General features: G+C 43.9%; 1 protein-coding gene across 1 annotated transcript in view; it reads left to right on the top strand.

Moving 5' to 3' along the window:
* The window catches only part of LOC142312920 (uncharacterized), a 183777-nt gene that overhangs the window by 65300 nt on the left and 91502 nt on the right, over positions 1-26975 (top strand). Inside the window, exon 7 of the mRNA XM_075351909.1 lies at positions 6820-8420. Coding sequence (XP_075208024.1) covers positions 6820-8420 — 1601 coding nt within the window. The remainder of the gene's footprint in view (positions 1-6819; positions 8421-26975) is intronic.

Genomic DNA, 26975 nt, shown 5'->3' with positions numbered 1-26975 from the left:
GTTTCTCAGCCACGCCAGCCATCGACGACGACGACGACGTCCGGATCACAGTGCTACCCCACAAGATGACTCTTCGTCGTTGCACGCGGGCGCAGACCAGGTGGAGGGGGGGGGCGCCTGTCTCATCCCAATCACGTCTGGCGGACTTGGATCACAGACGCCTGGGTCGGAGAGATGCTGGACTCAGGGTACATAATAGAGTTTTTCAGCAGGTCTATCGTCAGACATACAGGTCGCACCTAATTTGCCAACAGCACAGATGTTCCTGCGTCTCGCAATAGCAGACGATCATTTTTGGTGATTCCATACCTGGTCGCCTTGTTGATCAGGGGTTCTTCTTTTTGACGACTGTCTCCTAAGTGTTCAGGTCATCATCGATATCCTGTCCCGACTCGGCTAGCTCATCAATTGGAAGAAGCGCTCTCTGGCCCCGGCCAGCAGGATTACCGGTCTAGGCATGGAGTTCGATACCATCCAAGGACGCTTGTCCCTTCAAAGAGACTTCCAGATCCTCTGTCACTCCAAGCCGGAGAGTCCTCAGTTGGATGGTGGCGGCAATAGAGGCGGTTCCGTTTGCCGCTTCCACCTTCGTCTCCTTCAGCTGACTGGGCCGAACAGATGGGCAATTCTCTATTCACCTTGAATCGCAGGATCCAATTGACTCCGGGAACCCGCCGCTCGTTTTTATGGTGGACCAGCGGCCCTCACCGGTCCAGTGAAATGTCTTTCATACCAGTACACTGGCAGGCAGTCTCCACTCTGGAGAGTGGTGTTCCGAAACACACGGCTCACGGTCGGTGGTCCTCCCAGGAGAGCCGTCTGCCTATCAATTTTTTTTCAGGGATCAGAGTTTTTTTCTCCGAGCCCTACAGATTTTTTTCAGCCGTCATGGCAATGACATTGGTGAAGAAGATCTTACAGTGGGCATAGCCTCACCACTCCAGATTTTGTCCGCAATCATTTTCCCCGCCGTGGAGAATTGGGCAGCAGACTATATCAGCAAGGTCTGGCAGCAGGTGAATGATCCCTCAACAGAGAGGCTTTCGAATGGATCTGCCTCAGATGAGATATTCCGAACGTGGACCTGATGGCGTCTCGATTCCACAATCAAGTCACAAGAGTCCTCAAGAATCTCAGAGCAGAGGGCATCCCAGTGTCTCTCATTGCCAGGGATTGACCCAGGCAAGTGTTGTTCGCAGAACTCACGCAGCTCATCAGCCACCCCATGGTGGTTTCCAGATCGTCTGAACCTCCTGTCGCAAAGTCCTCTTTGCCATCAATATTCAGGGGTTCTCAATTTGACCGCATGGCTGTGGAACCATGGCTACTAGCCCAGGCAGGCTTTATCCCACAGGGGTTACAGACCATGGTCAGAACTCAGAAGCCTCCATCTTCAAACATCTACTACCACACCGGAAAGGCCTCCTTTCAAGAGTGTAAGGTCAACATCAACTCATCTACACTGAATTGTTACTCCCAGTGTTACTGGCCTTTCTACAGTCAGGCTTACTGGCGGGTCTCTCGCCAGCAACCTTCAAAGGGCAGGTGTCGGCTCTATCTCTCTTTTCCAGAGAAAATCTTGCATCTCGGCCGCAAGTCAGGACGTTCATCCAAGGAGTCGTCCATCTGGCACCGCTAGATCGTTCCCCGCTAGAACCATGGGACCTCCAGCTGGCTCTAGGGTCTCGTCAATTAGCTCCGTTCGATCCTCATTCTCACGCCTAGCCGGGAAGTTGGCTTGGTTGAGGACAGTCACTTCAATCGGAGGAAGGTCTGCTCTGTCAGCCCTCTCATGCGGGTCACTTTTTTCTTGTTTTTTCACCAAGACGAGATTGTTCGGCACCCGTCTCAGGTTTTTTCCTACCGGAAGTAGTATCTGAATGAGGTGATTGTACTTCCATCCTTCGGTCCAGCCTCCATTCAAGCCTTGGTGAAGTCTTGGCTTACACCGTATCTAGTGCGAGTTCGGAGGAGTTACGTTTCGAGATCCGCGCCCTTCTGCATCTTCGACGGCCTATTCGTCCTGTCTACTGGACCCAGGAGGGGCATGCTGGCGTCCAAGGCTACCACTGCGAATTGGATCAGGCCGACCATTTCAGAGGCCTACAGGATTAGAGTCAGGTTTTCTCCAAGGGGTGTAAAAACCTTTCCACCTGTGCAATTGGGGCGTCTAGGACAATCAGACGCCAGGCGTCAGCCAAGCAACTCTACAGAGCCGCCGCGTAGTCAAGCCTTTCTTACCTGTTCCAGGGTTTTCAGGACACAGCAAGGGGCTGTCGCACACCTATGATAAGCCGGTTTACTTTTGCACCGAGCATTCTTACAGAGTTTTGGATATGTCTTGAATCTGTATGATTACTCCTGTACCCACCCAGGGACTGCTTTTGGACGTCCCATGGTCCTGTGTCCCCCAATGAAAGCGATAGAGAAAGAAGGATTTTTGTGTACTCACCGTAAAATCTCTTTCTCTGAGTCTTCATTGGGGGACACAGCACCCACCCTGTTTGGATATTGGGTTGCTCTTAGTTGCCGGATGTTACTGGTTCTTTATGGAAACACGTTCTTCTGTCCCCGGCTTATTTATGTTTTTATATACAGTATAGGTTTAGATAAGATACTGTGTGTTTTCTGTTATTGCCTTGATTAGTTATGGTTGTTCAGGTTTTTCCTACTACTGCTTGTACACTAAACTGGCATAGATCCGCCTCCGGCTCAGGGTGTACACTGCTAGGGAGGAGCTAACTTTTTTTATGTCTACTTAGTGTCAGCCTCCTAGTCACAGCAGCATACACCCATGGTCCTGTGTCCCCCAATGAAGACTCAGAGAAAGAGATTTTACGGTGAGTACACAAAAATCCTTCTTTTACAACTGGGCCTAAGCGGTTTTTGAAAAGAATAGAGAGTAATCATGCAAGTAGACCAGTCTACCAATTATACGTACATCGGTGGCACTTGACTTTCAGAAAAGGGAAAAGAACAAAAAAAATCATTGTTGCAGGGATTGTTTGATTTGTTGCTGGCTGCGGTGTCCGTGAATGATGGGCTGTGGGCGGTGTTTCACCGCTCAGCACTGCCCATCAGCTCCCTCCTCCCTCACAACAGAGTGCTGCAAGCAGGAGGGATGCTGGGCTGTGACGAGCGGTGAATCACCGCCCACAGCTCAGTGAGTCAGGAAGACTGCAGCCATCCGTGGTGATGTCAGGTTAACAGGAATTTGACATGACATCACTGGATCCCCGAGGTCAAAGGACCCCGGGGGTCAGACGATGGGGAACAGCGGTCCGCAGTAGAACCTCTCACAGGCACTATTGCCAACATAAGGTATTTGAAAGAAACATTGTTTCTCAACATAATATCGATCTACCAAATAATAAGTATGGGTGAACCACCCCTTTAATGCTGCCTCTCTAAGCTTTGCCAGGTATAACATGGCGTAGGGGACTTGCAGGGTCCTTAAGCATTGTTTTACATCAGTGAAATATGGCCTCCGTTTCGATATTTCCATGGAGAAGTCCGGAAAGAATGAGACTCTGTGACCATTGACTATGACATCTCCTTTGTTGCGGGCTGCCCGGAGGATGTCGTCCTTGTTGTGAAGCAGTTTAATCAGCACCGGTCTTGGGGGGGGGCACCCGGTGGCAGTGGTCTCGAGGGGACCCTGTGTGCTCTTTCAACTGCATAAAATTGGCAAGGACCTCATCTCCGAATATCTCGTGCAGCCATTTCTCAAAAAATTCAGATCACTTTGTTCCCTCTGTTTTTTCCGGCATTCCAATCACTCTCACATTGTTTCTCCTCAGTCTATTCTCCAAGTTATCGGTTTTGTTCATCAAGGCAGCAAGTTTTTGTTCATAGCTGCCAACCTTTCTGGACACTTGAGGCAGCTTATCTTCTAAGTCACTTATTCTCCCTTCTGAGGCTGCCATGCGCTCGGATACTTTTTGCAGGCCTTGGCTTATGTGGGAAATTTTGTCCTTAATACACCCCATCTGTGTATTTAGAGAATTCATGGTAGTGCCAAATTGCTTGATAGCAGAGAGGACATATTTTATTGTTACATCTTTTAATGTGGGCTCATTCACCCTGGTGGCCAACTTCACCTGGTGCTGCTTGAGCCTCCTATGCAACAAGGGCCTGGCCATTTTGGCTCTGTGGAGACATCTCTCCCTCCCTAGCTGCCACTCTGTCCTCCTCCCCCTCCGCCTGCATAAGCGGAGCATATCTGCCCAAAGTTACTGGGCTCTTTGGGGCCCCACCAGCTGAAGCCAGGCTCCCCTTGCCAAGAGCTCTCACAAACCCCACCAGCTTTATTGCCGCATGTGCAGCCGCAGTCTTACCTGCCTGCTGCCAGCTGGCGCCATCTTGGGACTTCCCGTGCTCCATGACTGCTGCTTCCCGCCGCTACCTGCTGACTCCTCCGGTCATAGTTCTGTAGCCAGGGTGTGCGGTGGGTGCAGGGAGGTGTCTGGTGATGGAATATGTGGTGAGTGCTGTCTCGGCGGCCCAGTGGAGCAGTTTGTTGGCAGCCTTCCCTGGAGCTCTACTATTACACGTCCTTTCTCATGCCAGGTCAGGCCCCGCCCCCTGGTGACGATACTTAGTGGAGGCAGTTATCGTGGAAGGCGGCCGAGGTGGTGGCTCACAGCAGCAGCAGGTAGATATAATGGCAGCAGCAGGTAGATATAATGGCAGCAGCACTCCAATACAGACAGGAATAAGCAACAGAACTAGCACAACTTAAACAGCAGCAGTACAGTGCTATTGAACCTGACTACAGCAATGAGTCGATGTGTAACTCATTGCCCAGGCATCTTCACAAATGCCAGAGTTTCCTTAAATACCTACAGCGTCCCAGCTGACATTAGAGGTACTTCTGTGTTAGGAGGACGCTGGCCCTTTAAGAAAGAGGGCATTGTCGCAGGCCTTCCCTACGGGCAGGGGTTTGGTGTCCTGCTAGGAGTACAGATACTCTGTGGAGCTGCAGCATGGGGCAGAGAAGGAGCCACAGCAGCAGGATGCCTGGACAGGTGAGGGAACCAACAACCACACTGGGGGAGGGAAGCAGGAGAATGCGAGGTCGCCGGCATGGATGTTACACCAGCACTTATTCCTTTTACCTTATATGAACATGCTCTTATTTTCTCACTCTGAGTTTTTGTGTCGTCCTGCACTTCTTCCTCTCCTGTTGTAGGCAGTATCTTGCAGCCTCCACTCTGATCCTTCAGGAGGTATATGAAAACCCTCGATGGCTTTTTAGGGAGTTAGGTTACAGGTGGTGTTTGTAGTTGTGCGGCTAGTGTCTTTCCAGTCTGTACAAGGACCAGATCGGTGCGGGCGCGAGTTCTATCTGTAGGAGGTTCTCCCATTTTTCGTTACCTGTGTGTAAGAGTGTTTACATTCATAACACTCAGCAACAAATAACAATAGAAATCTGAATCCTCCTTGTATGACGAGTCCCTCTTTAATATCTGTGACAGTAATCCCTTTTTAATTCAACATTTGGCACAGGGTAATTGTAAGAATTGCGGGAGATTAGTATTATCCACAGTGAGTATATGGGGGTCGTTCAGCCCACCCACAGGAGCTTTTCTAAATGCCTCTCAAAATGTAGTTATAAAAAAAAAGAACAGTAAATATTCCATAAAGGTCGGATATTTTGCCTTCAAGAGCCTGAAAGATATTTTCTCTAAGAATTCTACAAATGTCCATTATATAAAAACTTGCACCACTCATATCTACCGCCCTTTCACACACTCTTTACACTCCATCTATATCAGTCTTGTACACATACTGGCTGGTGACTGCATCATGCAGCATTATTGGAATCCCCTATCTATTATATTGATGGCCGGACCATACAATACCAGCACTTTTTACCATTCACCCTTTGTGCCTCCCCTATTTCCTCATAGATTGGAGCTTATGAGCAGGGCCCTCACTCCTCTTGGTATGAGATGAATTGTGTTATTCTGTAATGTCGGATATTGTCTGTACATGTCCCCTCTAAATTGTAAAATGTTGTGGAATACATTGCCGCTGTATAAATAAAAATAGTTATTATTCAATGAAATTAGCACGCAGTGGATGTTGCAGAGAGAAACTACAAAGATGCCATTCTCGTGCCCAGCTTGTGCTATTGGAGTCAATCACACATCTGCTGGATACGTATTTTTAACATGGGAGTCTATACAGAACGGATCCATTAATGGATGGCTATTTAGCCATCCTTTTTTCTTACATTTGTTACAGATCCGTTCGCCATGAACTCCAATGTTAAAAAAACGGATCCAGCAGAAATAATTTTGCCAGTGGGTCTCTTCAGGATCCATTCTAATGGATTATTACAGGACATTGGAACTCAGTCTTACAATGTTTGAGCACACTGCAAGGCTCAGAAGCGAGGGGAACATTTAGCTGTAAGAGCACAGATTTTGCTGGATTGGTTTATGGAAGCCATATTGCTTTTCTACAGCCCTTCAGCCACTAGTAATGTGGTAACCATTGTTTTCCCATTAATAACTGACAGACTCCATTGCGATCTTGTTTTTTGTATGTGGAGTTGAAGTTTTTATTGGTATTATTTTGGTCTCCACATTTTTGGGTGGCTTATTATTTCAATGTTTTAAGGGAGTATGAACAAAGAGGGTTGAACATCATGCTCTATAAGTTCCAATGTTAAGATTGTGGAATATTTTTTTCTTGGAAAATAACTAAATTTTCCTACATAACTTACAATTTTTGTGTATATTTTAAAAATGTTATAAGAACATAATTTTTAAGGATATTTTAGTGAAAAATAATAATTTTTATTTTTGGCAGATGACTGTACTAGGAGATCAGAGGCTCAACTGATGTCTGCCATTTTTAACTCTGATGACCTTGATATGACACAAGATATAACTGAAGTGAATGCTATTATTCCAGACATCCCATCATCCCTTCACAGCAAACATCTATCAGCTGATCCTGTTAAACAGGTCCTATCTTCTGATTCATCACAGACTGTTAAGAAAAAAACTAAAAAGAGAAGCATTAATAATCAAACATCTCTTACAGCAAAGAAGCCATTTTCAAGTGCAGAATGTGGAAAACGTTTTTCCCTCAAAATGTCTTTTGTTACACGTAAAAAAATTAACACAAAGGAGAAAAGATTTTCTTGTGCAGAGTGTGGGAAATATTTTACCCGGAAATCCTGGCTTGTTAGACATGAGAGAGTTCACTCAGGGGAGACGCCATATTCATGTTCAGAATGTAGAAAATGTTTTGCAAGTAAATCAAATCTGGTTACTCATCAGAGAATACACACAGGAGAGAAGCCCTTTTCATGTTCAGAATGTGGAAAATGTTTTACAGATAAATCACGTTTTGATAGGCATCAAAGAATTCACACAGGGGATAAGCCCTTTTCTTGTTCAGAATGTGGGAAATGTTTTGCAAGTAAATCAAATTTTGAAGGGCACCAAAGAATTCACACAGGGGATAAGCCTTTTTCTTGTTCAGAATGTGGGAAATGTTTTGCAAGTAAATCAAATTTTGAAGGGCACCAAAGAATTCACACAGGGGATAAGCCCTTTTCTTGTTCAGAATGCGGGAAATGTTTTGCAAGTAAATCAAATTTTTGTAGGCACCAGAGAACTCACACAGGAGAGAAGCCCTTTTCATGCTCAGAATGTGGGAAATGTTTTACAGATAAATCACGTTTTGATAGGCACAAAAGAATCCACACAGGGGATAAACCCTTTTCTTGTTCAGAATGTGGGAAATGTTTTGCAGATAAATCATATTTTGGTAGGCATCTGAGAACTCACACAGGAGAGAAGCCCTTTTCATGTTCAGAATGTGGGAAATGTTATGCTGATAAATCAAGTCTTCTTACACATCAGAGCATACACACAGGGGAGAAGCCATATTCATGTTCAGAATGTGGTAAATGTTTTGCAAGTAAATCAAATTTGATTAACCATCAGAAAATGCACTCTGGTAAGAAGCCTTTTTCGTGTTCAGAATGTGGAAAATGTTTTACAGGTAAATCACATTTTGATAGACATCAAAGAATTCACACAGGGGACAAGCCCTTTTCTTGTTCAGAATGTGGGAAATGTTTTATAAATAAATCACATTTTGACAGGCACCAAAGAATTCACACAGGGGACAAGCCCTTTTCTTGTTCAGAATGTGGAAAATGTTTTGCAAATAAATCACATTTAAGTAGGCACCAGAGAATTCACACAGGTGAAAAGCCATATTTATGTTCAGAATGTGGGAAATGTTTTAATCAAAGTTCACAATTAGACTGCCACCTGAGAACTCACACGGGGGAGAAGCCATATTCATGTACAGAATGTGGGAAATGTTTTGCAGAAAAATCAAGTGTTGTTTACCATCAGAAAATTCACTCAGGGGAGAAGCCTTTTTCATCTTGAGAATGTAGAAAATGTTTGACCAGAAAGTGACATATTTTTGAACATCAAAAATCTGACATGGAAAGATTTCATATCTAGAAGTTGAGAAATGTTTTACTTGTAAATCACATTTTATTGACCACTAAGAAAATTTCACACTGGGAAAACAATATCATTTCACAAACTGTACAAAAAATACACAAGATAGTTAAATAAAAGAGTGATAGGAGAAAGAGAAAGCAATTTAGTATTACCATTAGAATTTAAAATGCAGTTACTATTAGATTCCTGTTATATAAAAATAAAATAAGAAGTAATTTTCCATGTGCTCTGAATACTTCACATTTCTAAATATATATTCACTATCTGGACAAAAGTATTAGAAATCCTCCGATATCCCAAAAAAAAAATATCCAACATTTCCTCCTCCCTCCTTCTCCCAGCTCTCAATCTCAGCAATCTGCCATTTATTACAGTTTTTTTTCAATCCATAATTTCCATTTTTGAACAAACTACTTTCACTTTCCTATATTACAATAATAAATAAGTTCATATTGCAAATTACTACTTGCATATACGATCCATTTTTCACATTACTTATTTTTCACACTAAGTATTGCAGTTGTTTTTTTTACACCATTGGGAACTGATTTCTTTTTCTATACTCCAATATTAGGCTATTGAGATAATTGAGTCAAATTTTAAATTAAAACCTCTAATCTTTTGCATTTTAAACCATAATATAAAATAGGTGTTTCCCATTGTAATCGGTCACTTCTGATACTCAGGTTTCCTTTTGTTATCCATTTTTGACAATATCTCTGGTGTTCAATTAAATTCTATGTAGAATGAACAAATAAGAAATTTTATACCGTGGATTTTTCGAAAAGATTTAGTATTTTAGACAATTATGTCTCTCATCTTCCTCTTGACAATACCCCATATATTCTCTATGGGGTTTAGATCAGGCGAGTTTGCTGGCCAATCAAGTACAGTGATACTGTGGTTATTAAACCAGGTATTGGTACTTTTGTCAGTGTGGACAGGTACCAAGTCCTGCTGGAAAATGAAATTTCCATCTCCAAAAGCTTGTTGGCAGAGGGAAGCATGAAGTACTCTAAAATTTCCTGGTAGACGGGTGCGCTATTGTTGGTCTTGATAAAACACAGTGGATCTACACCAGCAGATGACATGGCTCCCCAAACCATTACTGATTGTGGAAACTTCACACTAGACCTCAAGCAGCTTGGCTTTTGTGCCTTTCCACTCTTCCTCCAGACTCTGGGACCTTGACTTCCAAATGAAATGCAAAATTTACTTTCATCTGAAAACAACACCTTGGACCACTGAGTGACAGTCCAATTCTTTTTTCTCTTTGGCCCAGGTAAGACACTTCTGGCGTTTTCTATTGGTCATGAGTGGCTTGACATAAGGAGTGCTACACTTGTAGCCCATGTCCTGGATACGTCTGTGTGTGGTGGCTCTTGAAGCACTGACTTCAGCACCTGTCCACTCCTTGTGAATCTCTCCCAAATTTTTCAATGGCTTTTTCTTAACAATCCTATCAAGGTTGCGGTTATCCCGGTTGCTTGTGCACCTTTTTCTACCACACTTTTTTTCCTTCCACTCAACTTTCCATTAATATCCTTGGATACAGCACTCTATGAACAGCCAGCTTTTCTTTAGCAATGACCTTTTGTGGCTTACCCTCATTGTGGAGTGTGTCAATGACTGCCAAGTCAGCAGTCTTCCCCATGATTGTGTAACCCACTGAACCAGACTAAGGGACCATTTTAAATGCTTAGGAAGTCTTTGCAGGTGTTTTGTCGTAATTATTCTACTTTTCTGAGATAATGACTTTTGAGTTTTCATTGACTGTAAGCCATAATCATCAACATTAACAGAAATAAACATTTGAAATAGATCATTCTGTGTGTAATGACTCTATGTAATATACCGTGTGTGTTTCTCTTTTTATTTTGTAGTTTGAAATTAATTAACATTTTAGTTATATTCTAATTTATTGAGATGCATTTATAAATTAGGCGAGGACCTCATATTTAGGCAGTTTTAATTTTACTCCATTGCTCTTTATAGGAACAAGATCAGTGAGTCTCATTATACTGCGTAGAGAACCTCCAGGACAAAGGTCCTGTCTCTTACTAACATACTGGAGGCTCAAAGTCTCCAGCCACAGACTCCAGATTCTCTTATTTTTGGCTCTAGCATTTCTTTTAGAATAAGTCTCTTTCTCATAGTGTCCTGTAGTAATGACTTTGTTAATAACATTTTGTAGGACTGTTCATGTGAATCCATCTAAATGTTATCAATTTATGTGCAAGAAACTATAGAAGTCCTACCGCAGTTTTATCACTTGTCCAGTGTCAGGTATTCTATATTCTTTGATAAAAAAACAAACTTGGTGTCTTCAACCAAAGTTGCTGATTTATGATTATACAATTGTAATAACTCTAAAAAAGTATGTATAATCCCGCAGCATATGTATAGGCAGACTCAGATAAAAGTCATAAGTGTGACCGCTACCAGGCCCAGTTTCCACTAAGCAGATAGTGTAATCACAATCAGGCCCATGGACGAAGAGAGCCCACCATCGTCAGTGCCATTTTCAGCTGAACGGGTGTCCTTGGTATAGGACACTAGCTAGAAGCACAACAAAAGCTATGCAGACCACCAGCCATTCACAAGCCAGCAGATGACGTTGTTGTGCGTGTTGGGTGTGACATAACTACCATGTGCAATCCTGCAATGCTGCACCAAGTATAGAGGACAGTTGAGAAGAGTCTCTTGTTTCTTAGATATGTGTTGTGGAAGAGTGCCAGGTTGGGTGACATTATTACAGGATGGTGACCAGGACCAAGGACATAACAGGATGGGGTTCAGGATATTGACATTATTAAAAGAAGGGGCCAGGATGGGGGACATTATTGAAGAAGGAGGCAAGGACGGGAAACATGATTAAAGAGAGGGGCCAGGACAGTGACATTGTTACAGGCTGGGGATCATTATTAAAGAAAGGGGCCAGGATGAAGGACAGTATTACAGGATAGAGACCAAGACAGCGGACATTAATAAAGGAAGGGGTCATAATAGAGGACCTTGTTAAAGGAAAGGTGAGGCTGGGGGGCATTATTAAAAGAAGGGGCCAAGACGGGGGAGCACTATTAAAGAAATGGGCCAGGATGGAGACATTGTTATAAGATGGGGAACATTATTAAAGAAAGAGGCCAGGATGGGGGATATTATTACAGGATAGAGGCCATAATGAGGAACATACATTATCCATTTATGGTAGCAAGTGGTATATTTAAGGTAGCAAGTGGGGATCATTATTACTGTGTACGGTCAATTGGGGGACAATATTACTGTACGGGGGTCAGAATAAGGGACACTATTACTCCACAATGTGGGATATTAATATTGCCTACTCTGTCCCATACATAATTTATTGATCCAACTGTATTGAGGCATAAAAGGTGGAAGCTATTACTGTCACTGGGTAAGACTAATATTTCTCCTTGTGAAGCTACATGACTTTCATGTCACTCTACAAAGGTTTACATACCATCAATGCTCCTCTGGGAAATTAAATATGCAAATTGCCACTTCATAGAGTGAGAAATCTTTGACTATAGTACCACCTATTGGAATTGGTAATTCTAAAAGTCAATATCTGGGAACACAATGTCTGCAAATTCTAACTCTGGTTTGGCTTTTATCATAAGTCATATGAAAAGGCTTGTTAAAGGGTCAATAATGACTTTTAGGATTGCTTCTTCCAATAGATGTCGCTAGAGTTCAAGTCCTTTTCCTCTCTGAAGAGGCAATTAGCATATTTCATTTCCCAAAGGAGCATTGCACGACCTACAGTGGAGATCAAAATTAGAGAACAATGTATGGTTGGGAATGATGTAATCTACATTAATCAGCATTTGAAGGTTTTTTTGTAAGGGATACATCATACCACTCGAACAATGTTTTTCAAAAGATCCAAAGTACATAAACATCAAACCTTTATTTTGCATAAAATGTGATGATCATAATTAGAGAAGAGCTATGACTGTAACACAGAGATTATAACTAGAGATGGGCAATCCCGATCCATAAAGATCGGAGATCGTACCAATCACATACTGTGTATATATATATATATGTATATATATATATATATATACATATATATATATACACTGTATGTATGTGTATATATATATATATATATATATATATATATATATATGTACACACACTGTATGTATATACTGTGTGTGTATATACAGTACAGACCAAAAGTTTGGGCACACCTTATTCAATGAGTTTTCTTTATTTTCATGACTCTGAAAATTGTATATTCACATTGAAGGCATCAAAACTATGAATTAAAACATGTGGAATGAAATACTTAAAGTGTGAAACATCTGAAAATATGTCTTATATTCTAGGTTCTTCAAAGTAGCCACCTTTTGCTTTGATTACTGCTTTGCACACTCTTGACATTCTCTTGATGAGCTTCAAGAGGTAGTCACCGGAAATGGTTTTCCAACAGTCTTGAAGGAGTTCCCAGAGATGCTTAGCACTTGTTGGCCCTTTTGCCTTCACTCTGCGGTCCAGCTCACCTCAAACCATCTCGATTGGGTTCAGGTCTGGTGACCGTGGAGACCAGGTCATCTGGCGTAGCACCCCATCACTCTCCTTCTTAGTCAAATAGCCCTTACACAGCCTGGAGGTGTGTTTGGGGTCGATGTCTTGTTGAAAAATAAATGATGGTCCAACTAAACGCAAACCGGATGGAATAGCACGCCACTGCAAGATGCTGTGGTAGGCATGCTGGTTCTGTATGCCTTTAATTTTGAATAAAACTGTCAGCAGCAACGCACCCCCACACCATCACACCTCCTCCTCCATGCTTCATAGTGGGAATCGGCCATGTAGAGTCCATCCATTCACCTTTTCTACAAAGACACGGTGGTTGGATCCAAAGATCTCAAAGTTGGACTCATCAGACCAAAGCACAGATCTCCACTGGTCTAATGTCCATTCCTTGTGTTCTTTAGCCCAAACAAGTCTCTTCTGCTTGTTGCCTGTCCTTAGCAGTGGTTTCCTAGCAGCTATTTTACCATGAAGGCCTGCTGCACAAAGTCTCCTCTCAACAGTTGTTCTAGAGATGAGTAGTGTCCAAACTTTTGGTCTGTACTGTGTGTGTATGTATATTTATATATGTATGTGTGTGTGTATATATATATATATATATATATATTTTTTTTTTTTTTATATATATATATATATATATATATATATATATATATGTACTCAATATATAGTTGTATAACAATAAATAAATAATTTAAAAAAATCTCATAGCACTCCACTGTATTTTTGATTCTTAGTGCACATAAAGAAAACGGCTACCACCCCCATCTGCCTGGCTTTACCTTGGCTGGCAATCAGAATACAGGGAAGCACATTTTTTTTTTTTAGTTATTTAAAAAAATAATTAAAAAAATGTGTGGACTCCCACTACATTTTCTATTGCTAAGGGTAATCCAAGCAGCTACTGGCTGCTAACCACCAGTGCTTGCTGTTACCTTCACTGGCAATGGCAAATCCAGGAAAGTCCTTTTTTTTTCTTCTTCAGTTTTTTGCCCAAAAACTAAAAAAAAAATTATGCTGGCTTCACCATATTTTTGTATGCTAGCCAGGTACAGCAGGGAGGTACGGGATGCCCCCAACCCCTAGCTGCCTATTTGTACCTGGCTGAGAACTAAAAATATAGGGAAGCCCTTTTTTTAATTATTTCATGAAATAATTAAAAAAAAACCACCAACTTGGGCTTTGCCCAATTTTTGTGTCCAGCCAGGTACAACTAGGCAGCTGGGGATTGGAATTTTCAGTGCAGGATGGCCCAAGCTTTCTGGGCCCCCCCACTGCAAATTGCAGTCCGCAGCCGCACCAGAAAATGGCACTTTCATAGAAGTGCCCTCTTTTGGCGCTGTATCTAACTCTTTCAGCGGGCCAGGTGGCATGCTGGGTAATAAGGGTATAATACCAGCTTTGTTTACCAGCTGATTTAAAGCCCGATATTCTTAATGTTAGGCCACGTTTGACCCAGCCATTAAGAATCTCCAATAAAGGGTTAAAAAAAAGACACCACACAGAGAAAAAATACTTTATTAGAAATAAATACACCGACACACTTAGGGACTCCATCTTTATTATTCTCTCTTACCACTCCACAATATGGTCTTTTGTCTTCTTCAATCCATGCAACTCTGCTATATCACAAAGCACGGGGGGGGGGGGGGGAGTGGGAGGAAGAACGCTGCTGCTCCCCGTGCGTCTAATCACTCCATGAGTGAGTAGAGGCTGTGGGTTGGTAAGCGGTGACGTTACCGCTGCCATAATAACCTGATGGGCGGGTTATTATAGCAACGGTGATCTCCGATTACCTGATTCCCGGCGCCGCTATTCACCGGCTTTGGCAGCTAATCCCTGCATGTAGACTGACTGTAAAGAGCGCCGACATGCAGGGACAGGCAGCCGAGTATGTGCCCGAGCATCTCACTGGTACACAGCGCTTGCCGAGTATATCGCGTACTGAGATGCTTTGGCGAACACCGGGTACCGGCGAGCTGCACTGACAGGACCTAGCATGACGTCATAGCCATGTGACCAGTCTCTAGCCAATGAGATAATAGAACATTCACATGTGACTAGTCACATGCTATGACATCACGGAAGGTCTTTTTGTTACCGGGTGGCACAGCAATGATCGGACTCAGAAGGAGAAGCGGCGGGAGACAGTCTGCAGGATGCGTCGCGGGACCTGTAAGTAAAGTATAATGAAAATGTTTATTATTAACTGTATTCTTCATTTCATAGCCCTCCCCCCCCCACCCCATTCCATAACTTTAAAGTCAAAGATCAGTGATCGGGACGCAAGATCATGTTATCTCGATCCCGATCTTCACAAAATAATCGGGCGAGTCTCCCCTATCCCGGCCATCGGTGGGATCGCCCATTCCTCATTATAACTACATATTCTGAAGGTCACCGCAGTCACCAATCAGTAGAAAGTGTACAGGCTTTTGCTTTGAATGACTTCAGCATATCTGCGGCCATAGGACATCACTAGTCTCCCATGGTGCTCTGGTGTGATTTTGGTCCACTCCTATTCCAGCTTCTTCCACAGTTCTTTGTTGTGGATTCCTTGGCTATAACTTTTCCACCAAGGATTTTCCAGCCAGAGGTTTTCTATTGGGTTTAGATCAGGACTCAAGGCTGGCCATTTCATTGTTTCAATGTTTTCTGTTTCAAGGAACTGCTTTACCCGTTTTGCTATGCGACAGGAGACATTGTCATGCATGAAAATTGCTGTCTGATTGAGTGATGAACGCAAGTAAGGAACCACGTGTTGTTGAAGAAGGTTCTGATACACACTTGTATTCACTCTGCCATGTAGCTGAATGAGAGATCCAACTCCTGCTGCAGAAAACATTCCCCAATCCATGACACTTCCTCCACCACCTTTCAATGACTCCTTAACACACTTTGGGTTCAGTCTTTAACCAGTTTGTTAACGAACATAATGTTTCCCATCAGACCCAAATAAATCAAACCTGCTTTCATCGCTAAAATGAACTGTGGACCGCTTCTCCTCTTTTCATACAACATGCTCCTCACCAAAGATAAGTCTAGCCTTTGATACTTTCTGCTGAGAGGTTTGGTCACTGCAGAGTGGGCTTTCAGTCCAAATGCTCTTAAACGTCGTGACACTGTATGACAAGACAGCTCCTTACCCTGTTCAGTGCTGAACTGGCGAGTAAATCCAGCTGCAGTGTTGAAACGATTACCCATGGAGATTGTCCGCATTGTCTTTCAAGGGCGACCAGCCTTTTTGGGGGACTTGAGTTTGTGATGTTGTAAAGATGCAATATTTTTTAAATCACAGACCTGGAACAACCAACTTCTCTTGCTATGGCTGAAATGGTCACCCCTTTGCCCCTCATCTGGACAACCTGGTGCCAGAGGGTTTCAGTCACTTTGGAATGACACACCATTTTTGCAAACTCAGTGCAAACTGGAAAGTTAGGTTGCCAGTTACATAGTGTTTGTCAGATAATTAAGGAAACTATCCCCAGGTGCCAGAGTAACACCAATAACTTGCAGGTATCTGACAGTGTTCTCTAATTTTGATCAGTGTTCTTTTACATTGATCTCATTTACATTTTTATTATGTGCTTTTGAAAAAGTTGAATTTGTAAAAAAGGCTTAAGATACTGCTAGTTTACTCATGTTAGGATATAATCAAACAAGACTACTCAATGACTGTAAAATTTAGTCAATTGTGTGTTGTTCTCTAATTTGGATCTCCAGTGTATAAACATCCTTACAATTACTTGCTAGCCATGTCACTCTTCACAAGGAGAAACATTACCCATTAGATCCCAGTCTGAGCCTCTCACCCAGCCAAATGAGATCTCATACTTTACACTGATGAGGGACAATACCTCAAACATTGTGTCTGCAAATTGAGATTCTGGTTTGGCTTTTATCCTAAGTCATATGGATTAGCTGGTTAAAGGGTCGATATTGACTTTTCAGATTGCTATTGAAGAAAATGTGGCACTTGAGTACTCTTCCTCTCTAAATAGGTAATTTGCATGTATGAGGGAATAAATGGTTACTACTGTATTGTTGCCAGTTTGAATGGGGCACTACTGTTGTATTTGAGTACAAAGACAGACATTAATACTAAACAGAGGCACAAAGAAGTTTTTTAATTTTGCACAGGGGCCACAAAAGGGGACATATGTATTTATACTGTATAGGGGGTATTTTTACTGTGAGGGGGTCACAAAGGGAGACTGATATGACAATATATTTTATGTTTGTGGATAATGTCTAAGCAGTCTGCGCCAGAAGAGGAAAAGTGAAAATTAATAACTTTATTTGGTTACATTACCAGTAAGTCACTGGATTTAACCTGTAATATTAACAGTATTTCACAAAATTGACTACACCCCTCACATTTTTCTATATATTTTATTAGATCTTTTGATGGGACAACACTGACGACACTTTGATTTCTTATGTACAGTGCCGTGGAATAAATGGCGTTATAATAATTAATAATAATACAATGTACAGTAGTCAGTGTACAGCTTGTGTAACAGTGTAAATTTGGTGCCCTCTAAATAACTCAATACACAGCCATTAATGTCAAAATTGCTGGCAAGAAATGTGAGTACACCTCTAATTGAAAACAGTCACATTGTGCCCAATTAGCCATTTTCCCTCCTCGGTGCCATGTGACTCATTAGCGTTACAAAGACTCAGGTGTGACTGGGGAGCAAGTGTGTTACATTTGGTGTTATCCCTCACAAACTCTCTCATATCGGTCACTAGACGTTGTATATCACTACGTTGTTTTCACAACATTATGCACTGCACTTTATGCAATGAATTTATTTAATCTGTAATTATTTTCAGGCTAACCACAACACTACACTTACACACCACACTAAGGCTATGTGCCTACAGTGCTTTTTTTCAGCACAAAAAGCTACATTTTTGTGGGTCATTTCATGCTTTTTGTCATGCTTTCTTGCTTTTTTTCATATTTTTTTCTCAAGATTCTTTTATGCTTCTTTTTATATATTGAGATAGGGAAAAAAGAGAAACAATTTTTTGATATATCGCTTCTTTTTTGAGCAAGAAAAAATGCAAGAAAAAAAGAAGCACTGTGGGCACAGCACGTCACGATTCTCATAGACTTTGCTGGGATGCATTGTCCTTGCCTTTTTATCGGTGAAAAAAAGCATGGAAAAAAGCCCTGTGGGCACAAGGCCTAAGGCGGGCTTTGCACGCTGCGACATCGGTAACAATGTGTTACCGATGCTGCAGCGATAGTCCCGCCCCCGTCGCACGTGCAATATATAGTGAAAGCTGCCGTAGCGATTATTATCGCTACGGCAGTTTCACACGCACATACCTGCCGTGCGACGTCCCTCTGGCCGGCGACCCGCCTCCTTCCTAAGGGGGCGGGTCGTGCGGCGTCGCAGCGACGGCAGGCGGCCAATTGAAGTGGAGGGGCGGAGATGAGCAGGATGTAAACATCCCGCCCACCTCCGTCCTTCTCATTGCAGCCGACGGCAGGTAAGGTGAAGTTCCTCGCTCCTGCGGTTTCACACACAGCGATGTGTGCTGCCGCAGGAGCGAGGAACAACATCGCACCTATCGCTGCACCGGCATTATGGAAATATCGGAGGCTGCAGCGATGATACGATAACGACGCTTTTGCGCTCGTTCATCGTATCAAAAAGGTTTTACACGTTGCGATATTGACTGCGACGCCGGATGTGCGTCACTTTCGATTTGACCCCATCGACATCGCACGTGGAATGTCGCAACGTGCAAAGCCGCCCTAAGACTATCTGCCCACGGTGCTTTTTTTTTCAGCACAAAAAAGCTGCTTTTTTTGTGCTTGTTTTCGTGCTTTCATGCTTTTTCTTGCTTCTTTTCATGCTTTCTTCATGCTTTTTTTCCTGCTTCTTTTCATGCTTTTTTTTTTACTATTGACTGCTTGTTTTAGCTCATTAAAGTTAGATGTGAAAAAAAAATGTTCTGATCATCTGTCATTTCCTTGTTCAACCCATTTTCTTCAATCTACATTTAGGCATAAAAGTGACAGGAAAATGATTATCTATTAGATTGTTTACCGACACCGCTATTCACCGGCTCATGCTCGGAGACCATCGTTGATATAGTAACCCAAAAGTTAGGTTACTATGGCAATGGTGGCAGCGGTGAGGTTATTGCTTACCAACCCACAGTCTCTGATCATTCATTAAATGATTACACAGCATGGGGAGCAGAGGCATTCTTCCTTCCCCCCGTGATTTCTGATATAGCAGAGCTAGATCGGTGACAGAAGACTAGGATCGAGGAGGGGTGAGAGGGAGTATTACAGATGGAGTCCCTAAGTGTGTCTGTGTATTTAATTCTAATAAACTATTTTTTCTCTGTGTGGTGTCTATTTTTAACCCTTTATTGGAAATTCCTAATGGCTGGGTCAAACTTGGCCTGACATTAAGAATCTCGGACTTAATACCAGCTGGTAAAACAAAGCTGGTATTAACCCTTTATTAGCCAGCATGCCACCCGGCACCAGGTCCGCTGGAAGAGTTGGATACAGCGCCAGAAGATGGCGCTTCTATGACAGCACCGTTTTCTGGGGTGGCTGCGGACTGCAATACGCAGCGGGGGGGGGCAGAAAGCTTGGGGCTCTCTGCGCTGTGGATTCCAGTCCCCAGCTGCCTGGTTGTACCTGGCTGGACACAAAAATTGGGCGAAACCCATGTAATTTTTTTTCAGTTTTTTGGCAAAAAACTCAAGAAAAAAGGGCTTCCCTAGATTTTCCATTGCCAGTGAAGGCAACACCAAGCAGTGGGGGTTAACAGCCAGTAGCTATTTGGGTTACCCTTAGCTAGCAATAGAAAATGTAGCATGTGTTTTTGTTTTTTTTAATGAATTTAAAAAAATAAAATCGACATGGACTTCACCATATTTTTGTATGCTAGCCAGGTACAGCAGGCAGGTACGGGCTGCCTCCAACCCCCAGCTGCCTATTTGTACCCAGCTGGGAACAAAAAATATAGGGAAGCCCTTTTTTAATTATTTCATGACTTTCATAAAATAATTAAAAAAAAAACAACGTGTGCTTCGCCTAATTTAGGTGTCCAGCCAGGTACAACTAGGCAGCTGGGGATTGGAATCCGTAGTACAGGGTGGCCCAAGCTTTCTGGGGCCTTCCCGCTGCGAATTGCAGTCTGCAGCCGCCCCAGAAAATGGCGCGTTTATAGAAGTGTCATATTCTGGTACTGTATCCAACTCTTCCAGCGGCCCTGGTATCGGGTGCCTCGCTTTGGTAATAATGGGGTTAGGGCCAGCTGTGTATTATCAGCTGGCCCTAAGCCCGAAATTCATGGTGTCACGCCAATATTAGACATGGCCACCATGAATTTCTAGTAAAGATAAAAAAAAAAAAAAAAACAACACAGAAAAATATTTTGATTAGAAATAAAACACAACACAATTAGTGACTCCATCTTTATTGAACTAAAGAACCCCCTCTCTGCTGTAGTCCTGAGTCCAGGGTCCCTTCCGATCAGATGATATTGGATTCAGGTCTTTGAACCTGACACAGGTTCAAGGATCTGAATCAGATGACACATCAGCTGATTATTTAAAAGCCTTTGCAGACTCGCGGGTCAGGTCCCATGGGCTCATGAAGATCAGATGATTCATCATCTGATTGTTAAAAAGCCGGCGGCTTTTCACTGCTGGACGTAAACGATCAGATGATGCTGTCAGGTGACAGCATCAGCTGCTTTCCAGTGGGTCCTGGAGCCCATCGGACGTGACCCGGGAGTCTGCAGAGAGGTGAGTAAGGTGAAGCCAGAGCAGTGTGACAGCCGTGCAGTGCCGCACCCGTGATCGGTGAGTATGAGAGAGGGGGTGAGAGAGAGAGACTACCGCCTCCATTATCACCGCACACACGCAGGCACTACCGCACCCATCATCACCGCATACACCAGCACTACTGCACCCATCATCACCACACACACGGAGGCACTACAGCACCCAATATCACCGCACACACCCCAGCACTACCACCCCATCACCGCTCACACCGGCACTACTGCCTCCATCATCACCGCACACACGGAGGCCCTACAGCCCCCCATCATCACCGCACACACGCAGGCACTACCGCACCCATTATCACCGCACACACACCAGCACTATCACCCCCATCACCGCTCACACCGGCACTACTGCCCCCATCATCACCGCACACACGCAGGCACTACCGCACCCAACATCACCGCACACACACCGGCACTACCGCACCCATCATCACCACTCACACCGGTACTACCACCCCCATCATCACCGCACACACCGGCACTACCGCACCCATCATCACCGCAGACACGCAAACACTACATGAGTGACGTCTCCGCTGACAGTGTGATTCACTTCAGTTGATGCGTACAGCTGACAGAGAACGGCGGTGTTCCACTGCCGCTCCAGTCAGCTTCATGTAGCAGAGCTGGATGCGTCGTGGGACCTCCTGTGGACTATGCCGGACTTGGACTACGCCGGACTTGGAGGGGTATTTAGAGATTTTAATAAAGTGATGAAAGAGGGTGTTTTTTTTGTCTTTAATTTCAAATAAAGGATTTTTTCGGGTGTATGTGTTTTATTTACTTTCACTTACAGGTTAATCATTGGGGGTGTCTCATAGACGCCTTCCACAATTAACCTAGGACTTAGTGGCAGCTATGGGCTGCCATTAACTCCTTATTACCCCGATTGCCACCGCACCAGGGCAATTCGGGATGAGCCGGGTAGAGTCCCGGGACTGTCGCGTCTAATGGATGCGGCAATTCCGGGCGCCTGCTGGCTGATATTTTTAGGCTGGGGGGCTTCCCATAACGTGGGCTCCCCATCTTGAAAATACCAGCCTTCAGCCGTGTGGCTTTACTTTGGCTGGTTTTGAAATTGGGGGGACCGCATGCCGTTTTTTTAAATTATTATTTATTATAGCTCCATTTACTCCATGGCGCTTTACAAGTGAAAGAGGGTATACGTACAACAATAAACAATACAAAACAGACTGGTATAGGAGGAGAGAGGACCCTGGCCGCGAGGGCTCACAGTCAACAGGGAATGGGTGATGGTACAATAGGTGAGGACAGAGCTATTTGCGCAGTGGTGTACTGGACTGAGGGTTTTTGTTGGTTGTAGGCTTGTTGGGAGAGATGGGTCTTCAAGTTCCTCTGAGGCTTTTCAAGGTAGGGGAAGAGTCTAATATGCTGAGGTAGAGCATTCCAGAGTATGGGGAAAGCACGGGAGGAATCTTGTACACGATTGTGGGAAGAGGAGATAAGAGAGGAGTAGAGAAGGAGATCATGTGAGGATCTGAGGTTGCATGCAGGTGGGTACCGGGAGACTAGGTCTCCCGGTACCCAGACTTTTGCATATAACTTCACATCACAATTCAAAAGAGAGATAGGTCTGAAGTTACCAGGAGAGGTTGGAGGCTTCCCCGGTTTAGGAATAGTAGTGATTGTCGCAGCCAAGCTTTCAGATTGGATATCAGATGAGTCCCTCCATAGTGAGAACGTTGTAACCAAAAATGGAGCCAAGATGTGCGCAAACTGGTAGTAGTAAGAATTAGAAAAAACCATCTGGCACAGGGGCAGAAAGTCTCTTAGAGGAATTAACAACCCGAACTACTTCCTCCTCAGTAAGGGGGGTATTAAGAGCAGCCAGAGCCGTGGGGGAAAGTTTGGGCAAATTTAGTTTAGCAAGGAAAGAAGAAATTTCACCCTTTGTGGGCTGGTGTGTTTGAGGATATGACTTGAGATTATATAGTTGGGAAAAGTATTCTTTAAACTCACTAGCTATATGAGTAGGGTTTAAAACTTTGGACCCGTCGTGCTTAATCAAAAAGGGAATGGCCATCTGAGCCTCCCTTTTCTTCACACGACTTGCTAGGACCCTACCGGCTCTATCACCCAAGCTATAGAATTTGGATTTAAGGTTTTTTAGATTTTTTTCATAGGAATACAGCATAAATGATCTCAGCTGATCTCTCAGACCTCTAATAGAGTCAAGGAAAATGTCAGAGGGGTGGGCCTTGTTTGCCCTTTCCAGGAGCTGGAGTTTAGACAAAATATCATTAAATGCTTTTAACCTTTTCCTTTTCTCCTTTGCTGCAATTTTGATGAGGACACCTCTAGCAAATGCCTTATGGGCCGCCCAAAGAGTTTCATCCGAGACCATTTGATTATCATTAATGGCAAAAAATTCTTTTAATTGCCGAGCGATTTCATCGCTGGTATCTTGGTTAGTGAGGATATAATAATTAAGTTTCCATTTGGAAGGAGACCGGGTAGGACCCTCGTCTGAAATTGTTAACATAACGGGCACGTGGTCTGACCATGTAATGGGGCCAATGTTAATCTGGTCACAACCCAACAGTAATGAATCATCCACTAAGATATAATCTATTATAGAGTATGTATTAAACCTTAGGGAGTGAAAAGAGTAGTCTCTCTCTCCTGCATGAGCATATCGCCATATATCATGAAAACGAAACTCACGGATCAGGTGGCCAATTTCTTTTCTGGCCGGTGCTTGGTGGGAACAATCTAGGGATTTACCCATAGGGACATTAAAGTCTCCGCATATCAACGAGGAACCCTTTGCCACTCCCCTAAAAGTCTTCAAAAATTTACGTATGAATTTTAATTGGCCCACATTGGGAGTGTACACTGAAGCAATAGTGAATTGCACATTGTTTAGTAGACCAATTAAAATGACATATCTCCCCTCAATATCCCCCACCACCCTTTCAAGCTCGCCTACCTTGCCTCCTTCCAGACCCATGACCTTTTATGCAGAGAATTTAATCCCTTTACATTTAGGGCTACTTTGCACACAGAGATAAATCTTTGGCAGATCTGTGGTTGCAGTGAAATCATTGACATATTGTTCCATTTGTACACAGCCAGAAACCTGGCACTGATTGTCCATAATTTCACTGCAACCACAGATCTGCCGCAGATTTATCTCTGTGTGCAAAGTAGTATTAACCCTGCAGAAAGAAACGGTACAAACAGGCAAGACCTATCAACAAATAACATGACATAACAATTAAAGAAAAACTGAGAAACAAGTTGCTCCTCACATAACATGATGGAACTACACATGGACTGACAAGCAGTCAAAACAGTAAAGGGGGCTTTACACGGTAGCGATATCGCTAGCAATTTGTAGCGATAGCGAGCGTGTAAGTACCCGCCCCGTCGCGCATGCGATTGTTTGTGATCGCTGCCGTAGCGAACATTATCGCTACGGTAGCGTCACACGTACTTACCTGGTCGGCGGCGTCGCTGTGACTGTCGAACTATCCCTCCTTCAAGCGGCAGGGACGTTCGGCATCACAGCGACGTCACCGCAACGTCACACAGCGGCCGGCCAATCAAAGGGAGAGGCGGAGCTGAGCGTGATGTAAACATTCCGCCCACCTCTTCCTTCCGCATTGGGGCCGGCAGCAGGTAAGGAGACATTTTCACCATTTTTGAGGTCGCCTAAGGTCGCTGGTAAGTATCACACGCTGCAATATTGTTAATGACACCGGATGTGCGTCACTAACAATGTGACCCCGACGATCAAACATTAACGATATCGTAGGGTGTAAAGCCCCCTTAAGAGCGAAAAAAAGACGATCGTGGGGCAGGAACTGCAGGTGGGCAGGATGCGGCCACAAAATGTAGCAGCCAGCACCCACTGCAGAAACAAAAAAAAAATCCAGAAAAATGGAGACCACGACCTTAAAAGGCGAAAGTTATGGGAACTTAAAGCTTTAAACAATTCAGGGTTAATTCTCCTGTTTTGGGGTGAATCTTTATCCAAGGTAGATGGCGGAGGGGGTGGAATATACCAGTCCTCAAACACTTTCCCAAGTTGCGCAGTAGAGAAGCAAACCCGAGTATTACCACCTTTACTGACAATGAGCTTGATAGGGAAACCCCAACGATATATAATGCCTTTATCCCGTAGAATCTTTGTAAGGCCCGTTTCACACGTTAGTGAAAAACACAGACGTTCTTCACTGACGTGTAAAACTCGCACATGTCCCTCCGTGTTCCGTGATTCACGGCACACGTGGGTTGTCCATATGCAATCCGTGATCCGTGATCCCGTAATTGCACATGGATATTACTCACCTGCCTTCACTACTGCTGTCCATGGTGCTGATCTCCTCGGGTCTCCAGCGTTCGCCCTCCGCACCTACTTTCTGGTCGGCAGTTCCTGCTTTCATGAATATTCATGAGCCAGGCAGGAGCTGCCGAAAGCAGAGGCTGCAGAGCGAATCGCAGGCAAGGTAAGTTGAACATTTTTAATATTTAATATGTCCGTGATTTTCTTGTACGTGTTTCACGGATCACATCATAGTGTGGTCCGTGGGTCATCAGTGATGCCAGACAAAACAGACATGTCTCCATGCAGAATCACGTCCAAGGGTGCATGCTGCACGGAGACACGTTCAGTGAAAAATCACTGATGTGTGAGCAGACCCATTGATTATAATGGGTCTGCGTATGTCAGTGATTCTGGTACGTATAAAAAAAAAAGCACATACGTACCAGAATCACTGACGTGTGAAGGGGGCCTAAAAGGGGTGAATTCTCTCCTCCTCACAAGCGTGCCAGCTGAGAGATCTGGGAACACCAAAAGGCGAGCAAATCTGTCTGGTAGGGAAGGTTTCTTCTTTAAACCAAGCAGAAAGGCCTCCTTTGTTTTATAGAAGTGAATGCGGGCAATAGTATCTCTGGGAATCGAAGGGTTAAGTCCTTGAGGCTTAGGGATTCTATGGATCCGGTCCACTAAGATATCTCTCCCTTCTGCTTCAGGCACAACAGCTTGAATAAAGTCCTGTAACAGAGGGAGCAAATCTTTATCATGTACTTCTTCTGGTATTCTTCTTATTCTAACATTGTTTCTCCTGGATCTGTCCTCCAGGTCCAGCATTTAAGATGTTAACTTTCGAACTTCAACTTTAAGCTCCTCATGCTCATCTATCAGGGCTTTGTGGGACCCTGTTAACTCCTCCATTTTGTTCTCCAAATGATCTGTGCGGTTCCCTATGGCTCCAACTTCCCCCTTCAGCTTTGCCAACATGCTCTTTATATCATTTTGCATAGATTTCCTGAAAGCTGCAAAGAGGGATTTCATCTCCTCCTTTGCGAGAGGCTGGTTATCAGGGCTTACCATTTCCACAGTGCCTGCAGTCTCCATGGAGCTTTCTCTGCTTGAGACAGAGGAAGTAGCAGAGCATGCAGGCCTTGCAGACTTTGCAGCATGAGGGGAGGCAGCAGCCATCTTAGAAATCCTCTTCAGCCCGGAGCCTCTGGCAAAGAAGTCAGATAACTTTCTGGGGGAGCTCCGGAGCCGGTAAAATGTGTGAGCCGCTTCACTGCCTGAAGTTGTCAGAGTTCCTAGATTATGTGACTAGCACCGTGCTCTGCTAGGCCACGCCCCCTGAGGGACTCTTTATATGCAATGAAGTGCTCAGTGGAATGAGACCTCTTCCATCTGTGCTCAGCAATTCTGGAAGCCCATCTCAGTTCTTTAGTCTGACTCGTGTGCCAGGGTTGCCTGTCGATTGTGCGGGTTTTGATGTGTGTGAGGGGGGCAGCTGATTCGAGAGCTGCAGATATTGTAGTGTTGTATAAAGTTGCAGCAGCATCTGCATCGTGTAAAAAATTAATGTCTGTGAGAGGGAGAAGGGACTGAGAAAGTGTGTGCAAATCAAGGTGTTTGATATTTCTGCAAGGGTGTGAAAGTTGGAGGGGGCTGCGTACTTGGAGAAGAGAGGGAAGAGAATGTGAGTAGGTTGTGGTCAGACAGGGGGAGAGGTGAGTTAGAGAGGTTACATAGGGAACAAAGGCGAGTGAAGATGAGGTCCAGTGTGTGGCC

Source organism: Anomaloglossus baeobatrachus, chromosome 5, assembly GCF_048569485.1.
Source record: "Anomaloglossus baeobatrachus isolate aAnoBae1 chromosome 5, aAnoBae1.hap1, whole genome shotgun sequence".
NCBI lineage: Eukaryota > Metazoa > Chordata > Amphibia > Anura > Aromobatidae > Anomaloglossus > Anomaloglossus baeobatrachus.
This window is presented reverse-complemented; position numbering and strand designations above follow the sequence as displayed.